We start from the raw sequence: 18658 nt of genomic DNA, 5'->3' as shown, positions 1-18658 counted from the left end.
AGAAGGAGCGAACGTGAGAGGGTACCAGACACGATTTGTCTAGATTTATCTTCCAGTCCAGGTTCTGAAGGGTCTACAAGATACATTCTAGATCTCTTGCTAGCTTTTCTTTTGCAAAGATAAGGAAATCGTCTAGATAAGGAACTCATTGGAAGTAGAAGCTGAATTCTCTCCTTCCTCTAGATCAGACACATCCCTAGAACAAACGGTTTCTAATTCTAGGGGGGGCAGGGATCTAGCCGAAACAGTGGCTAAGGGCTCCTGAACTACCATAGTGGACTTCGAGGTAGAGAGGCCTAGGCCAGCTAGCCTATCACTAAAAAAAAAAAAGGAGACTATCTCCTTCATTGAAGACATTAATTCCTTTACAGAGGCAGCTGACTCTGAACCTGCTACTGAGTAAATATATTTGTCAGATAATATCGTTTTTTAAAACTATCAGGAAGCCTAAACCTACAATTCCCACACTTTTTCTTAAGTGTTTTGCCGGTCTGGGAAAAAAACAAAGAGAAAAGAATAACTTCTACTGATTGTAGATTAATCCTCACACTGGCCCTTATGGCCCCCCTCTCAGAAGGCACACATCTTTGGAACAGTGTTGGAGGAAGAGGCAGCCACTGGGTCAATCAGAGCGGGTGCTCTATCCACAGGGATATCCTCTGTTGAAATCTGCTCCATTGCAAGAAGAGAAACCCCCAGTGTGCACCGCTGGTGAAGGGCCTTGCCAGTCAGGACAGATGTCTGCTAACTGAGCCTGAGGACTCCCTGCAGCAAAAAAATAAATAAAAATCAGCTGGCTACTGGGGAGATAATCACCGTGTCCGGAAGTGTGCCCCGCTACTTCTGGTTTAGAAGTTCTTGGTTTTGGTTCTTGCCACGTCACCGAAAGTGCATCAGCAGAGCAGACGCCATTTTGGTACACCCGAGGTGAAGGAAGCATGAAGAGACGCCCAACATGATCCTCTCCCCATGTGTACCTAGCAGGACGTACCTCGGAGCCGATATGCGAGAGTTGCCCTACCAAATTAAGGCAAGTACCACTGCAAGGGAAGACCCTCTGAGTAATAGGAGGATTACAGTAGACAAGCCAGAACTGGTCTAACACCTGTAACCTAGAGAGGGTGGGGTCCGCCAACCACAGTAACTAGAACCAAGAAAACAACAAACATCACAGTGTGTTTACTCCTGGAGGTCTGGAAACACAAACAAAAACAAAAAAAGAGAGAGGAAGGGGAGGGCTTTTTAAATTGTTTCTGATTTGTGTTTCCTGTAGAAGGCGGGGCCAATCATCTCTCTAAGTAGCTGTCCTGGAAGATGAAGGGGAAAAAAAAAATGATGATTTTACAGGTGTACAACATTTTTTTTTTTTAATTTATCTCTCTAAACACTGTTCTTTGTTAGCCTATGTGGCCAAGCATTCAGATCAGTATTTTACTGTAAGAGCTGCATTTAAAGGGCATTAAAAACACACCAAAACTATGTAAATGTAATCCAACTGACAAAATTAGTTTTTATTCTGGCTGATAGAGTGCATTAAACCTCAACACTACAGTTGCACCGACACTGCTACCGATACTAAGAATTTGTACTCATGCGAATGCTCGGATACCTAAAACTGATCTTTGTGGTGCGATTTGATCCCATATAAAATGAATGGGCTGAAATTGCACTGCAAAGTATTCATATGTGATCTGAACACGAATGCAGCACGATTCCTGTCTGAATCACATCGCCTGCTTCTGGCGACCTCCGATAGACTGGCACAGAGCAGCGTATATGCAGTCACTGATGTTGAACAGGATACACAGCCTGATAACACCTGTCCCTGACCACCTTCGATAGGCTGGCACAGAAAAGATTATACGTGGTCACAGATGTCCAGTATGATACATCAGACACACAGCCTACTATCTCCTATACCTGTCTGCCTCCTATGTACTGGCACAGAGAGCAAAAAGTGTGATGGGCACTCATGCTTGGTATGATGCGCCACCTGACATCTCCTGCCTCTGACAGACTGGCACAGAGCAGCGTATATGCAGTTAGTGATGTCGAGCATGATACCCTAGATACACAGCCTGACAACTCCTGTGACCACCTCTGATAGACTGGCACAGAGCAGATTATATGTGGTCTCTGATGTCCAGTATGATACATCAGACACACAGCCTACCATTTCCTGTCCCTGACGCCTTCTATGTACCGGCACAGAGAGCAGAAACTGGCATGGTCACTCATGTCTGGTTTGATGCACAGCCTGCCATCTCCTGTCCCCGACCACCTCTGACAGACTGGTACAAAGCAGATTGTACATGGGCACTCGTATCTGGAATGACACACAGACTGCCATCTCCTGTCCTCGACCACCTCTGACAGACTGGTACAAAGCAGATTGTACATGGGCACTCGTATCTGGAATGACACACAGACTGCCATCTCCTGTCCCCGACCACCTCTGACAGACTGGTACAAAGCAGATTGTACATGGGCACTCGTATCTGGAATGACACACAGACTGCCATCTCCTGTCCTCGACCACCTCTGACAGACTGGTACAAAGCAGATTGTACATGGGCATTCATGTCTGGAATGACACACAGCCTGCCATCTCCTGACCACCTCCTATGTACCGGCACAGAACAGGAGGGTAGCATGGTCATTTTATGTTAGGTATGATGCACCACCTGGCATCTCCTGTGACCACCTCTGACAGACTGGTACAGAGCACCTTATACATGCTGATGTCCAGTATGACACCCCATACACACAGTCTGCCTCCCTCTTGCTGTGACCACCATCCTATGTCCTGGTATACATGCTGATGTCCAGTATGACACCCCATACAAACAGTCTGCCCCTCTGGCTCTGGCCACCTCTTACAGACTGGTACAGAGCACCTTATACATGCTGATGTCCAGTATGACACCCCATACACACAGTCTTCCCCCTCTTGCTGTGATCACCCTCCTATGTCCTGGTACAGAGCACATTAAACATGGTCCCTGCTGGGATCTCCAAATTGTAACACCCTAGGCCAGGTGTAGGCACCCCCCACTGAGAGGCTAAAGCTCCCTCCTCATACATAGCAGTGTGTTGGAGGAAGGAATAAAGCTGCCCGCAACCCATTATCTCACCATATCTGCCGTGTCTGAGTCCCCCGCATCACTTCCTCTTCTCCCACATTGTGTCAGAGGTGCAGGAGGGGGGGCCGGGGATCCCAATCAGCTGTCTCCCTGCGACGTCCGCACCTCTCCCTCCTCTTCTCCGCCCGTCGTGACGCCACCGGCGCGACCAGCGCACTCCGGGTGACGTCATTAGCTAGAGGCGGAGGGAAGAGAAGGAAAGTGTCCCATTTTCCCGAAGCCCCGCCTCTCAGCGGCAACGTCATGCAGGGGAGGATACCGGTGTGTTTATGTAGGTGAGGTGTGGAGTGAACGTCGCAGTGCGTGTTGCGTCATCAATAGAGGGCGAGCGTAGAGGTGAGAGATGGTGTGTGTTGTGCTGGGTCGCTCTGCATGTGTATGGAGGCTGTAATAGAATATACTGTGCCTGGGGACTGTTCTGAGGGAAGGACTATTAAAGCCCCTTATTACTCCTCAGTGGGACCATTCACTGAATTATGTATGAAGAAAAAAACTTTTTTTTAGCTTTGGAAAGGGAGGGTTAAAAACACCTTTTAGTGTTTGTTTTTTTTATTAACTCGATTAGTTTTCAATTGCTCAATTTTTCTAAATGCCAACATGGGAATAGGCTTTAAAATATATATTACTGTGCGTGTATATATAATTTTTTTTTCTTCTTTTTTTTTTTTAAGAAGAGAATAAAAATTGGTGGGACTTTAAATGAGGCACATGATGCTGTGTGCCTCCATCCCTAATCATATGAATATAAAAGGAGAAATGGGGGGGGGGGGGGGGTTGGGACTTTAAATGAGGTGTGTAACTATACTGGTTGGACTGGTTGGTAACATATAACATGTATATTTGACTGCCAAAGACAGAAAAATATGTATAAAGCCATATAATTGAAAAATCAATTCCAAGTTATAAATATAGGTAATACATATTATAAACAATGATAAGACATCATGGTTAGAGCTGTACAAAGACATTAGTCACAGATTAGAAACATGTAGTATATATCATAGTTGGAGCCATGTCAAATAAAAAGAAAGAACATAAAATCATATGTCCATAAAAACAAACCATAAGTCCATAAGTGAGATCATAGCCCACTGGCGTGGGTGTAGCCATCGTGAGCTGATTACGAGTAAATCTAGTTGAGATGAGATACACGGTAATGAGTAAAAACGATATGTATAACACCTAAAATAAAGCTATTGCGTCTATTGTGCTCAATGCGTTTCGTGACATTATTGTCACTTCCTCAGGAGCGGTGCAATCGATATGATTCAGCTCAACAGTCTTAGCATATGTGTGGGGGTGGGACCAAACGGTAGCAGTCAAATATACATGCTATATGTTACCAACCAGTATAGTGACACACATTTAAAGTCCCAATTTTCCTACCCCTCTTTTCCTTTTATATTCCTTTTTTTTTTTTTTTTATTATAAAGTAAGGGAGGGTTATAACCCCCAAGGTTCATTTTGGCCCATTGGGGAGATTTCCCTTCACTTCCTGTCCCATAGCCAGGGCAGGATATATTTTATGTTTATGAGACTGGAGGATAAAATGATGGTAGTTCCACATTTCTGCGTTGCACAATATTATTGCAATGGCTTCTGAAGTTCACATGTTTAGTAAGAAATACATTTAAGTTATTTTTAGGGCACACAAAAGCATTATATTACTAATTTTTGGTAAAATATAAAGGGTGAGGCTGTGCTGAGTAAATAGATATCTGACATCAAGACTTAAAGGAGATGTACCAAAGCTCGTTTGGCTGTACATCTCCTATGGATCACTGGTTTGCAGTTAGTTCTGCACTCCTGTGACCCATTTTCAGCAGACAGTTGTCTGAAGTCCGCTCTCTGCTGACCTCACATATGTCAGTCCAGGCACCGCGTCATCACAACCACGGAGTCCGGATCCGTCAGATCCCTGGACCGTTACCCACCTCAGCCTCTCAGTGAGCACTGCTCTCTTTTGTTGCCAGTGGTTTAGACATTAATGGCTGGGTGTGGAAGTATTTTGAGGGGACAGCAAATTTACACTGTTATACAAGCTGTACACTCACTACTTTACATTGTAACAAAGTGTAATTTCTTCAGTGTTGTCACATGAAAAGATATAATAAAATATTTACAAAAATGTGAGGGGTGTACTCACTTTTGTGAGATACTGTACATTGGTGGCAGCAAAAGGATAAATCCAAGAGCATGATTTACAAGCCGTGAGCTTGTTCCCTTTTGTTGTCCTGATGCAAAGGACACATCTTTGGTGGCAAAAGTTTTTAAAATGAGAATAATGATGTAAAATAATACAGTTTCAGGTATTGCCTTCGGACAAAATTTCTGTTGTTGGGCATCCTCAGTATCACTATTTAAATTCCCAATGCAGACCAAGCAGAGGTCTATGCATTGCTGGGCTAGGTTCACACCTATGTGTTTTTTCAGTGCGTTTTCAGTTTTGCAGAAGTGCACTACAGGCGATTTAACATGGTTTCCTATGAGTAATATTCACAGCTCTGCTTTTTCCACTGGTGTGTTTTTTGGAAAGTATCGGGAACTTTTTTTTTTTTCCCACAGCCGGTTGCGTTTTTGGTTCCGTGGACTTCAATGGAAATGTAGTGGAAACACAGACGTTACGTTTTTGATGCGTTTTCTCTGCACTTTGCATTTTTCACCTGCATGACAACAAACCCCCTCCCCTCTAACAACAAACTTCCCAGACTACCCCCCAAAAAAAAAAAAAAAAAAACAGGAAGTTCCTTCCTACAAGCAAAATGGTGAGGATTGAAGTATTGATCAGTCTGGGGAGGCCAAGACTATTTTTACAGTTCTATGGATCCAGACCATAAAAACCATTTAAAACAGGAGAAGGGATGGCTGGAGATTGCACAGGAGATATATCCAGCATGGGAGAAATTCTCAAAGAAGCAAAAAGAATCTTAAATGTAAGTGGCTGTACCTATGCAAGTTTAAATGTACACTTTTTGTTACTTTAAATGCATTGATAGTAATCATTTTTATCATTATTAGTCTCTAAACTGTGGCACTTTACTTTTTTGTTTTATCTGGCCCTTGGTGCACTATTTCATCCACTAACTCCAAAAAGGAACGCTTTCCACTACACCTATGTAGAACTGCCCCCTTGAGGACAGCTGGTAAACACACTTCCGGGTCCCCCCTGGGTTACCATTAGCAACATTGGCATTCACAGATTAACACTTTACTTCTTTGGCTCAGTCAATGATCAGTCCAGGGGTATGTAATTGTTTTTGGTGTTTTATTTTAAATAGGGATGGGAGAAGGGAAAAGTGGGATACTCCAAATTGAACTATTCCCAATGGATGAGGACTCCTATCTGAAGATGCAGCCAGCTGCAGATTCACCTTGCCATTAGATGAATTTAGGTCCAGTCTCTGTTCAGACGACTTAGGTAGATTATCTCCGGGATCCCTGCCTAGTATCCCCTTTCACTCCACAGACTGACACCTGTCCTCGGACTATCCTACACCGGGGTGGCACCCCTCAGGTCAGGCCCCTAGACACGGTCCCCTGTACTCACGGTAGGGATCGACCGATATCGGTTTTTCGTTGCCGATACCGATATTTTGGCCATTGCATATCGGTATCGGCCGATATTTTGTACATTTGAAGTTTTGCAAAATAAACACAAATCTGTTACTGAACATGTTAATGTTTGTTTATTAACTTTTTTAACATTAAGGGCTCGTTCTTCACAACTTAACTGCATGAAAACTGATAGGAAAACTGCACTTGCAGGGACATCAGTTTCACATCATCTGATTGTGAATGATGCATAAACTGCTGCAGTTCATCATCCAGGTTCATTATTGCAGATTCAGAAGAATCCTCGGCCCTAATAAAACACTGAAAATGTCATGATCAATTCGACCACGATGAAGAAGATTCTCTTCTGTTTGTTGTCTTTTTGGACATGTTTCTGTTTCTGCAGCATGCTGCGCTTTCAGATTATACAAATGCTGTTCTGGACTTGTCTTTTAGGCAGGAACCTCCTGTTGAATATCTTATGTCAGCCATTGTTTTGCCTTGGCCAATACATCATCAGAAGAGAAAGCATAGTTCTTGTATCGAGGATTCAAAAGACTTGACAGCACAACATTTTTATTCTCTTCATGCTTCTCAAAACTTCTATCAATCAAAGCTCTCTGGCTTGACAGACCATCATTTGAAAGTTGGAGGGTGTTGTGTGCCATGACACTGAGGTCGGACATATCAGCAAGCCTCATTCCTTTACGCATGTTTGCTCCGCTGTCTCGAAGGAGCACAAGCATCACTCTATCTTTGGTGATTCCCCATTCTTCAAGCATGCCTAAAAACATTTCTCTACTGTACTCCTCAGTGTGGGATCCTTGCATCACTTTTGTATTCAAGACCAATTGAAGGGGCATGTAAGATTCATTAGTGACTCTGTTTGTCCTCCTCCTGACCAGCAGTCAGTCATGAATGAGAGTGAGTTGCCAGCATTCTCTGGTTGCAGCATAGCCATTACTTTCTCTACGACCTTTTGGTGAATCTTTCCCAGCATTTCGGTTTGATAATACTTCTCACTCTTCGGTGTGTACCTTGGCTCAAGTATGGACATCAACCTCTTAAATCCTGAGTCAGGCACCATTGTAAATGGCTGGTTATCAGTGACCATCATCTCTGTGATTACTCATCTTCAATCTGAATCTAGACTGTGACACCTGTTTTTTTTTCTGAAACATATCTTTTATTGTAGCCTGGGATAATGGAGGAGGTATTTCAAAATCACATTGATATTCATTTTGGTTTTTCTGTGCTGCATGATATAATTCAATATGATGAACTCTTAGATGGGCCCAAAGATGTGACGTATTTTTGCAGTTACTGATCCCATGCTTATATTGTTTGTGCATGTGTTGCACACTGCTGCTTTTCCTAGAGATGGTTGAGACGAAAAAATTGTCACAGACCACACTTTTACTTTTTCTGTCTTCATCCATCTCCATTGCAATTTGAAAGAGACAATAAGGTTAAAAAAATGGCTGGCTGGCTGCTGGCACCCTGCCCTGCTGTGGGTGGCTTGCTGGCATCCTGTTGTGGGTCGGTGGCTGATGCCTGGCAGTGTGAGTTGCTGGCTGGCACCCTGTTGTGGGTCGGTGCCTGGCAGTGTGGCTGGTTGGCTGGTACCCTGTTGCGGGTCGGTGGCTGACGCCTGGCAGTGTAGCTGGCTTGGTGTCACCCTGTGGTGGGTGGCTGGATTGGTGTCACCCTGTGGTGGGTGGCTGGCACCCTGCTGTGGCTGGCTGAGGTCAGGGCCTTTGGGTGGCTGGCTGGCTGGCTGGCACCATGACCAGACTGCAGCTGCACACACTGTCCGAGGCTGTCTGAAGCGTGGGAGGCGGTCTTAGAAGGCAGAACGTGTCAAATTATAGGCCCACGCGTGGAGACACATGAAGCAACACACGCAATGATGTCACGTGGGCGCCACGTGCAATATCGGTAACTTCCGGGCCCGATTCCGATATATCGGGGAAAATGCATATCGGGCCTCGATATATCGACCTTGCCGATAATCGGTCGATCCCGAACACAATACTGTTTTTTGAGGGTCTCCAGTGTCTTTACCCCTCCAGTCAGTTCTCCTGGACCTCCTGGGTTCAGTTCTTTTCCTGTGGTCCCCAGGCCACTGCTACAGAGGAGGAGGAGTCAGCTGTCACCCTACCTCCAGGCCTCTGCTCACCAGTCAAAGACCTCGCAGCACATGTGCTCCTGGCTTTTATACAGTATCCCATAATGCACCGAGACAGCCAGTCTCTACCAATCACTGGGACTGTATCAAGGCCTGTGTACTTATTGGTCAGGTTTCCACCCACTGTCCAACATGCCTCACTATTGGACCAGTGTGGAAACACTATCTAGACTCAATGAATCACACACTGAGCGCACCTAGATCCTGCTCTCTGGTAGGCGAAAAGCAATTTTCCTGCTGCTCCTCTGATAGGCAGACAGAGCCAAAACTATACTGTCTCACTAGCACCTACCTAGGAGGGTGCTACACTTATCCTCCCAATGACACCAAAGATGGGGCGCTATTCTTTCCACTGACCTCAAGGATGAGGCATTGTTTAGTCCCACTGACACCGACACATTTTCTACTCCCAATGGCCACAAATCTGGACTCTAAAAATTATGAAGGCGAGTAAACTGGCCCTTTGTTTAAAAAGTTTGGAGACCCATGCATTACTTGCATGCACAATGCCAACCAAGAAAGGCTGTTCATTGCCTTCTCTTTAGTACACATGTATTAGGCAAAGGTAGACGGGGAGGCTGATGAGTTGGGCAGTGTAGATAAACGCATACCTACAAATCGCTCATGAATCCATTGTATGTTTTAACACAATTTTTTTTCCCTTATTTAAAAATAAATAACAAACGTATGCTTATACTTAAAATAAGACATGGAAATTTGGCAAACAAAATATTCAGAAATGAACACAAGATACATTTCATTGCCAAAAGCACACTCTGCTGCTTTCCTGGCCCTAGTGAGGTGAAAATTCAAACACCCTTCTATGTACGTTCAATTAGTGGCTGGAAAAGGGCCTTGGAAGGTGCTCACCTAGAGCAAATGCTTCAACTCCAACACAGACATAAGACATAGCAGGACTCCTTGTTCCTGAGAGAGGACTGTTCGCTGGTAGGCCCAGTCTATTTTGTTGCAGCAGCTGTCCAACAGATGAGTGTTAAATACTAGAGTTGCTGCCATTGGACCCTATATCAGTATTAATGAAACAATAATTGGCATCTGCCACTGCAAACAACTCATAAAAAAGGTTTTTCTTTTAATTGTCAAAAGTGCTGCTACTGGCTTAATTATGCATTTCCTATCTTATCGCTTTCTTGCATTTGGGAAAAATGCAGCACTCCCAGAACACATGAGCTGTCTTAGACCATTGTTCCGCTGTTGGTTTCTTGAAGACCACATCCTTCAGTACGTACTAGTATGTAGATTTGCCAACCATAAACTCAAAATGAAGGCTCGAAAGAGAATGTCCAGTTGCAAGATATCTGAAATTAAAAAAAAAAAAAAATGCTTTTATGTTTTGCAGTAAAAGAGTTAGAAACTAGATGATTGAGCGACAAGGACAGTTCTAACAAGAACTTAAAAAAACAAACGAAGCGTAAGGAGTTGTTCAGAAGCAAAGACGTTTACTCCCTACATGTATGCCAAGGACCTAGTGTTCCTAAAACTGGTTCTTGGGATGAGAAGATAAGCTAGGATCATTGGATAGCTGTAATCTGTGTATATTTTTAATTAAACTAACTTAAAATTAATCAAACATTTTTTTGGTTTAGATTTGCAGCACAGACACCTGCTGGGACCAATCACAGGATCGTGATGAACAAGACCCTGAGGAAGGTCCATCTGTGCTAACACTGGAGATCCCAACTACAGGTTCTTTTACTTCATGGATTGCGGAGATGATGGTTGAGGAGGAGGAGAGGGAAGCTGCTTCTCCATCTTGCACAATGCTCATCAGCTAGGCATATTGTCAACATTTTTTACATGTTTTATGAACTAATCAGCAGGTTTAAAACCAATATGCCACTCTCGCAGCAATTTGCTAATATCCAAGTACCATTTGATGAACCGGTACCTCCAGAGCTATAGGGGGAGATGCAGATAGCACTGATGCAATGCATAAATCTTTTATGCCCCTTAGGCCTCTCACTCAACCCCTCCCACTCTTCTGAATGATCCAAGTTCATTGTGTCTCACTTATAATTTTGAAGATACCAAATGTTGTGACTATGCTTGATGTTACTATGTGTTCTGCTATATATATATATATAAAATGAGCCACTTCCCGCAATTTTTTCTTGATATCAAGCATAGCCTAGGTGACAGGAGGAAGAACTACAGTTATTTATTTTTTTACATTTTTGGATAATTTTAATGTTTTTTTGTTTTTTGTGACTTGATTAAAAAAAAATACTACTGCTTACGTAATCTTTTTTTCATACAGTGGTATTTATAAACTTCAAAAATATATATATTTTTAATTACAAATTTACCTGTGTCTTATTAATTATAACGTCAATGTGATTATTAGCCTTTCAACTGGTGGAATACTGCTCCTGAAGAGAATGTGTTCTGTTGCTCCAGCTTGCCTCTGAGTAAATCCAAAAATTCTTTAAAAAAATAAAAATAAAGGGTTGGTGATTAAAAAAAAAAAGCAGGAAAAAAGGTTAGTAAATACCTACAACACAATAGGGGGGATTTACTAAAACTCGTGTGCAAAATCAGCTTCCATGTTTTATTGTCCGAGCTTAATTTAACAACCTGAAGTTAGCTGATTGGTTACTATGTGCAGCTGCACCAGATTTTGAGTGCTCCACTATTGGTAAATCTCCCCCACTGTCACCTATGCAAGTACCTGTTCATAAAGCTATTTTTTTTTTTTTTTGGTACTGTACTTAAGCGATTACAGTATCCCCTTATGCACTCCTCTTTTTACAGACGTCCGTGTGTACATGAAAAAACATTGTCTCTCTCGACTGTGGCGCTTCAGTACCGGGTATTACTCCAGTGGCTGACGGTGTGCCGCCAGGCACATCTGGGACCATCTCTGAGGCTTGCACTGCCACTTCCTATATATTGGCCTTTTTCTGTTGTTAATGTGTATTGTTGTGCTCCACTTTTCCAGATTGGTTATGTACGCACTTTATTTGTGACTTTGTTTGCACTGTTTGCTGATGTTCTTTCACTGTTTCTGACTTTTTAAATAAACCTATTTGAAAAAGACAAAACAAAAAATGTTTTTCTCATGCTCAGAGGTCTTCGTACATGACCCTGAATTGGCCTCTCTGTTCCCTATTGACAATCACTGAATGCACCCAATATCTTCGCCTCTTTTAGCAAAATTACAGGAATAACTGTGGCTGCAGTGAGAAATAAGGACATTGCAGCCATGATAGTCAAAGCAACACCACACGCAAACCGGGAGGATTTAGAAAGTAAAAATGCAATCTGACACCCTATGACATCAAAGCAGTGATTTTTTTTTTCCAATTGGCCAAAAAATACCCTGCAAAAATAAAATGCACCAGAAAAATGACTAGCCTAAGTCTAGTTCTGATCCTGACGTCCCCTGTGGTGGCGTGGTTATGCGGCGACACTATGATACTTTATATCCCAATGGCTGGTTATATCCCAATGACTGGATTTTACATAAGTGTTAATGCCAACCATGAGAGTGGGAGGAATTGCAATGTGGTGAGTGCATACCTGCTAGGGAGAGGGATCACCACTGCATGCGAGGTGGGGTGTGATTGATATTTATCTTAATGGGAGAAGATTTCAGCACTTTTGCTTTGTATTATTTTGGTGGACTTTATGGACTTTTGGTTCTTAGGTGAAAGCCTATAATAAAGTATAAATCCCAGCGCCGCTTTGGAGTGAGAATTTGTTTACACTAAGTACTGCTGTTCATTTTTTTGTTTTTCAACTTTAGTTCCAATTTAAATGTAGTCCTGTGGCATCAGCAACACCCAAAGGGAAAAAGGGGAAGTCCTCTACTTTTAACCCCTGCCTACCGAGTCCTGGCGTCCCTTTACAGGATCTTTAAGCCTAGGAGGTGGCAAGGACTGCCCATGTGATGTCTGTGATTGGTTACCACAGTGCCAACATAATTAGGAGCCAATCCAGCTGGCTCCCAACCATTACAAGAGACTGTGAACTGTTTGACCGAAACCTTGGATGTCTTATATGTGGCATGTGGGCGTAATATGCTTTACATGGGCAGTAAAAGATAGAGATGCTGTCCCTTTTATACTAAGAATGTCCACAATGATTGCATGTGAAAGTACAGTTATAATGCTTACCAGGTTCACCTATGTTTCACTATACTTCAGAGCAACAGCATCTGACAGTTTAGGGAGTGCTGGATATCTGCACCTGCAACACACACTGGGCTCTTCCCCTAATTTACTAGTATAGAACCATAATGGAGGCACGGACATTCAGCACTCCTGGAAGTGTCTAATGCTGCATTAGTGGAACAGAGGAGAGGTAGGAAACATGGCCCACTGGAGAGGATAGTACAGTATAATATTGTTTGCCTTTGATCCCTTAATCTTGTGTTTTTGTTTTAATCTAATACGATTTAACCACTTGCCAACCAGGCCAATTCTGATATTTCTCTAAAAATCATATATTTTTTTGCTAGAAAATTACTTGGAACCCTCAAACATTGTTTTTCAAGCAGAAGCCCTAGAGAATTTAGTGGTGGGTATTACAATTTTGTATGTCTCACGGTATTTGCACTTAAATGAATTTCAGTGAACATAAACACAATAGAATACCAACTTTTGCTAAAATGTAAAAGAGGTCATGCTGAGTAAATGGATACCTAACATGTCACACTTTTAAATTGTGTACGCCCCTGGAACGGCACAGAACCAAAAAAAAAAAAAATAGGCGATACTTTTGAAGACTTTACAGATTATTTTTATTATAATATTTTTTAATGCTGTGCCTTTTTTTTTTTTTCCGAATTACCTTTATTACTATCTCAAGGGATAAACAACATGGGCTGTGACAGGTCCTCTTTATTGCCGACCAGGCCTTTTCTGGCACTTTTTGTTTACAAGATAAAATCAGTATTTTTTTTGCTAGAAATGCTAGATTTTTATGTCGCACAGTATTTGGCAGAGGTTTTGCAAAAGCAGTTTTTTTTTTTTTTTTTAAATAAATACATCTGAATTAAAATAAACCACACACTATAGTTACCCCATTTTTTTTCTATAATGTGAAAGTTAAAATTACTCCAAGTAAATCGATACCTAACCTGTCACGCTTTAAATTTACGCATGCTCGCGGAATAATGAACAACTACGGTACCTAAAAAATCTCCATAGGCGATGCTTTAACCGCTTCCATACAGAGCAGTTAGACCCCCTTCCTGCCCAGACCAATTTTTAGCTTTCACACTTTGAATGACAATTGCTCAGTCATGCTACACTGTAACCAAACAAAATTTTTATCATTTTTTCACACAAACAGAGCTTTCTTTTGGTGGTATTTGATCACAACTGGGAGTTTTTTTTTCGTGATATAAGCAAAAAAAGAGCAAAAATTTTGAAAAAAAAACACTTTTTTTTTTAGTTTCTATTATAAAATTTTGCAAAAAATTAATTTTTCTTCATACATTTGGGCCAAAATTTATAATGCTACATATCTCTGGTAAAATTAACCCAAATTAGTGTATATTATTTAGTCTGTGTGAAAGTTATTGAGTCTAGAAGCTATGGTACCAATTACTGAAAATTGATCACACCAGATGTACTGATGGCCTATCTCCTTTCTTGAGGCCCTGAAATGTCAGGACAGTACAAATACCCCCAAATGACCCATTTTTTGTAAAGTAGACGGTCCAAGGTATTTAGTAAGAGGCATGGTGAGTTTTTTGAAGTTATAATTTTTTCCCACAATTCTTGGGAAAATGAAGAAGAAAATGTTTTTTTTTTTTCCCAAAACGTTGTCAATTTATAAGCTATTTCTAACACATAGCATGTACACAGCAAAAATAACACCCCAAAATTAATTCTGCTACTCCTTCTGAGTATGGTGATACCACATGTGTGAGACTTTTACACAGCCTGGCCACAAAAAGAGACTCCACGTCCAAGTAGCACCATAAGGCATTTTAGGAGCATAAATACACATAAAACTTTCTTACTACCTATCACACTTTTCAAGGCCCTAGAGCACCAATACAATGGAAAAGTCCACAAAATGACCCCATTTTGGAAAGCAAACACTCCAACGTATATTCTATGAGGCATTATGGGTCCTTTGAACATGTCATTTTTTTCCACAAGTTTTTGGAAAATGTGGGAAAAAAAATTTTTTTTTTTTACACAAAGTTGTCAATTTATAGGATATTCCTAACACCTAGCATGTACATAGCAAAAATGACACCCCAAAATACATTCTGCCACTCCTCCTGAGTATGGCAATACCACATGTGTGAGACTTTCTCACCGCCTAGCCATATAGAGGGGCCCAACATCCAAGGAGCATCATCATGCATCCTAGCCACTTGCCTAGGCCTGTTTTTGACATTTGGTGTTTACAAGCTAAAATCAGTTGTTTTTGCAAGAAAACTACTTGGAACCCCAAAACATTATATATTTTATTTTAGCAGAGACCCTAGAGAATAAAATGGAGATTATTGCAATATTTTTTATCACACCGTATTTGCGCAGCGGTCTTCCAAACGCATTTTTTTTGGAAAAAAATCACTTTTTTGAATTAAAAAATAAGAAACCAGTAAAGTTAGCCCAATTGTTTTCCATAATGTGAAAGATAATGTTACGCCGAGTAAATAGATACCCAACATGTCATGCTTCAAAATTGCGCACGCTCACAGAATGGTGACAAACTTTGGTACTTAAAAATCCCCATAGGCGACACTTTAAAAATGTCTACAGGTTGCTATCTTAAGCCCCGTACACACGTACCGATGGTCGGCTTACAAATGTTCCTCTTTTCTCCCCGGGATGTCGGTGTCTGCTGAAAAGTGCAAAGACAGCACAAGGACAGCACAAGAATTTTGTCCGCCGACTGCAGAAGTGATGTCATGTAATGGTTAACTTTCCCTGTGTTTTCTATTTTCTGAGCATGCCCAGTCTTGCAAATCTGCGGTCTGTCGGCCGAATTGTGTACTGACAGGCGAACAATCGTCCGTTCTGGTGTCGGCATACAAATATTTTCATGTTTGCAAGAAAGACTTTTGTCCGCGGATTGTGCGCAGACATCTGTCGGAGGCACCATACTAACACGCGTACAATCGGCAGATCCTTCGTCCACCGACGTTTGTATGCCGACGATCGGTACGTGTGTACGGGCCTTTAGAGTTAGAGGAGGTCTAGGGCTCAAATTATTGCCCTTGCTCTAACGATCGTGAGGATACCTCACATGTGTAGTTTGAACACTGTTTACATATGTGGGCGGGGTTTCCGTATGCGTTCGCTTCTGCGCGCGAGCTCACGGGGACAGGGCGCTTTTAATTTTTTTTTTTTTTTTTACTATTTATTTTATTTATTATTTTTTATTTTTACACTGTTTTTTAAAAAAAAAAAAAAAATTGATCATTTTTATTTCTATTACAAGAAATGTAAACATTACTTGTAATAGAAAAATGCACGACAGGACCTCTTTTTTGTGAGATCTGGGGTCAAAAAGTCCTCAGATCTCACAAGTACAAAAAAAAAAATTAAATAAAATGAAAAAAAAAAAAGGGACCTTTAAACTGGTTGCTAGGCAACGACTTTTGCCGTAGCTCCGGTCCTCCAAGACCATAGAGTCGAGTGAGGGCAAGCTTGCCCTCACTCGACATCCTGTCTGTGAGGATCCGGGACCGGATAGTTTTCCCCGCTGCCGGCAGGTCCGGTAAGCGGGGAATAGGACCAGAATGCGGCGGGAGGGGGGGGGGGGCACCTCTTCCGCCACCCCGGAAGGGTGATCCCACGGCGAATCCGCCGCTGGGACCACCCTTATTGGAAAGCCAACTGTCCACCGTTTAAAAAAATACCAGGGTTATGGCAGCTATCTGCTGCCATAACACCGGTATTTAGGTTTAAACGGAGGACGTATATAAACCTTTTTGGACTTCGACATGGTGGCTGTATGAAGGGTGATAGGTACTCGGGTACTTTGCTGGGCAGGTGACAGGTACTCTGGTACTGATGAGCAAGTGGCAGGTACTCGAGTACTCCGATAGGCAGGTGACAGGTACTCGGGTACTCTTATGGGCAGGTGATAGGTACTGATGAGTAGTACTGATACTGATAGGTGATACTGATACTGTACTGATGGGTACGGATGATCAGTACTGATAGGTGATAGGTACTGATGAGCAGGTGGCAAGTACTCAGGTACTTCAGGTGTGAGGTACTCTGATGAGCAGGTGGAAGGTACTCGGGTACTCTGATGGGTAGGTGACAGGTACTCGGGTACTCCGATGACGGGTACTCCGGTGACAGGTACTCAAAGTACCCGAGTACCCGTCATCAGAGTACCCGTCATCAGAGTACCCGAATACCCGTCATCAGAGTACCCGAATACCTGTCACCAGCCCATCAGAGTACCCGAGTATCTCTCTGTATCCCATCAGAGTACCCGAGTACCTGTCACCAGTCCATCAGAGTACCCGAGTACCTGTCATCAGAGTACCTGATGGGCTGGTGACAGGTACTCGGGTACTTTGATGGGCTAGTGACAGGTACTCGGGTACTTTGATGGGCTAGTGACAGGTACTTTGATGGGCTAGTGACAGGTGCTTTGATGGGCTAGTGACAGGTGCTCTTTATTGGGGGGGGGGGGGGGCAATCAGTGTGTTTGGGGTGCACTGTATTTGGTAACTAGCTGTTACCACAATCTCCTCCTCACACAGGATCAGTGTGTGAGGAGGAGAACACGGTGACAGCTAGTTACCGTGTTCTCTGTTGACATTTGTGACCGGCTGTGATTGGACACAGCCGGTCACGTGGTAAAGAGCCAATTTCATTGGCTCTTTACCTAGATCGGGGATGGGCTCTGTCCGAGGGACGAGCCTCGTCCCCGATCGGCGTGCTGCGCCCCCAGGGGGCGTGCATTGAGAAGGGAACGAGCGGCTCGCGCTGGAGCCGCTCATGTGATCGCGCTGGAGCCGCTCATGTGATCGGCTGTGATTGACACAGTCAATCACGTGGTAAACAGCCAATTGGCTGTTTACCGTGATCGGGGTTGGGCTCAGTCCAAGGGACGAGCCCTACCCCCGGGGGCGCGCGGTAGCGGGGAGATCCGGGCGCCGTCATATGACGTCCTCCCGGATCGAGAAAGGATTCCTGCCGCCGTCATTTTACTATGGCGCAGTATGGAAGGGGTTAAACTCCTTTTACAGGTTACCGGTTTAGAGTTAAAGAGGAGGTCTAGCACTAGAATTATTGCTCTTGCTGGAATGTTCACAGCGATAGCTCATATGGTTTGAATATCATGTTCATATTCGTGCGCAACTTACATATGCTTTCGCTTCTGCGGCAGAGGGATGGGGGTGCTTTTACATTGTTTTATTTTTATTTTTTTATCACTTTTATTCCTATTACAAGGAATGTAAACCTCCCTTGTAATAGAAATAAGGATGACGGTCCTCTTGGAGACTATGGTTCTCTATGGAGAGATCTGGTATCAAAAAGTCCCCATTCTCTTCTTTTACCTGTAAAAGAGATCAAACCATATTTTTTTTATTTTTGATCTTTCGCTTGAAAAACAAAAGGAAAATAATTCTTCCAGCCTGCGCCGGAAGTGATGTCATGATGTCACTCAGAACCTCCAAGGCCATAGAGTCGATCAAAGAGTGTAGGGCTGAAACAACTAATCGACTAAATCGATAATAATCGATAATTACAATCGTTGTCAACGATTGTCATTATGGATTAGTTGCTCCGTCGATTAGTTGTGCTGCTTTGTGAAGTTTCCC

The 18658-nt window shown here is 42.8% G+C and overlaps 2 protein-coding genes across 3 annotated transcripts in view; one reads left to right on the top strand and one right to left on the bottom strand.

The window, feature by feature from the left end:
• Positions 1-3271, bottom strand: part of DCUN1D3 (defective in cullin neddylation 1 domain containing 3) — a 67300-nt gene extending 64029 nt beyond the window's left edge. Inside the window, exon 1 of the mRNA XM_082262263.1 lies at positions 3135-3271. Coding sequence (XP_082118389.1) covers positions 3135-3163 — 29 coding nt within the window. The 5' untranslated portion in view covers positions 3164-3271. The remainder of the gene's footprint in view (positions 1-3134) is intronic.
• A 150-nt stretch (positions 3272-3421) lies between these two features.
• The window catches only part of LYRM1 (LYR motif containing 1), a 70082-nt gene continuing 54845 nt past the window's right edge, over positions 3422-18658 (top strand). The window contains exon 1 of one of the 2 annotated variants that reach the window (XM_082262224.1): positions 3422-3479. The gene's annotated coding sequence lies outside the window, so the exon portion shown is untranslated. Of the gene's footprint in view, positions 3490-18658 lie in introns of both variants that reach the window. The other variant, XM_082262223.1, reaches the window with a different exon arrangement.

The sequence above is a fragment of the Pelophylax lessonae genome (genome assembly GCF_965119305.1).
Source record: "Pelophylax lessonae genome assembly, chromosome: 6".
Classification (NCBI taxonomy): domain Eukaryota; kingdom Metazoa; phylum Chordata; class Amphibia; order Anura; family Ranidae; genus Pelophylax; species Pelophylax lessonae.
The sequence above is the reverse complement of the archived record's forward strand: the minus strand, read 5'-3'. Positions and strand labels throughout refer to the sequence as shown.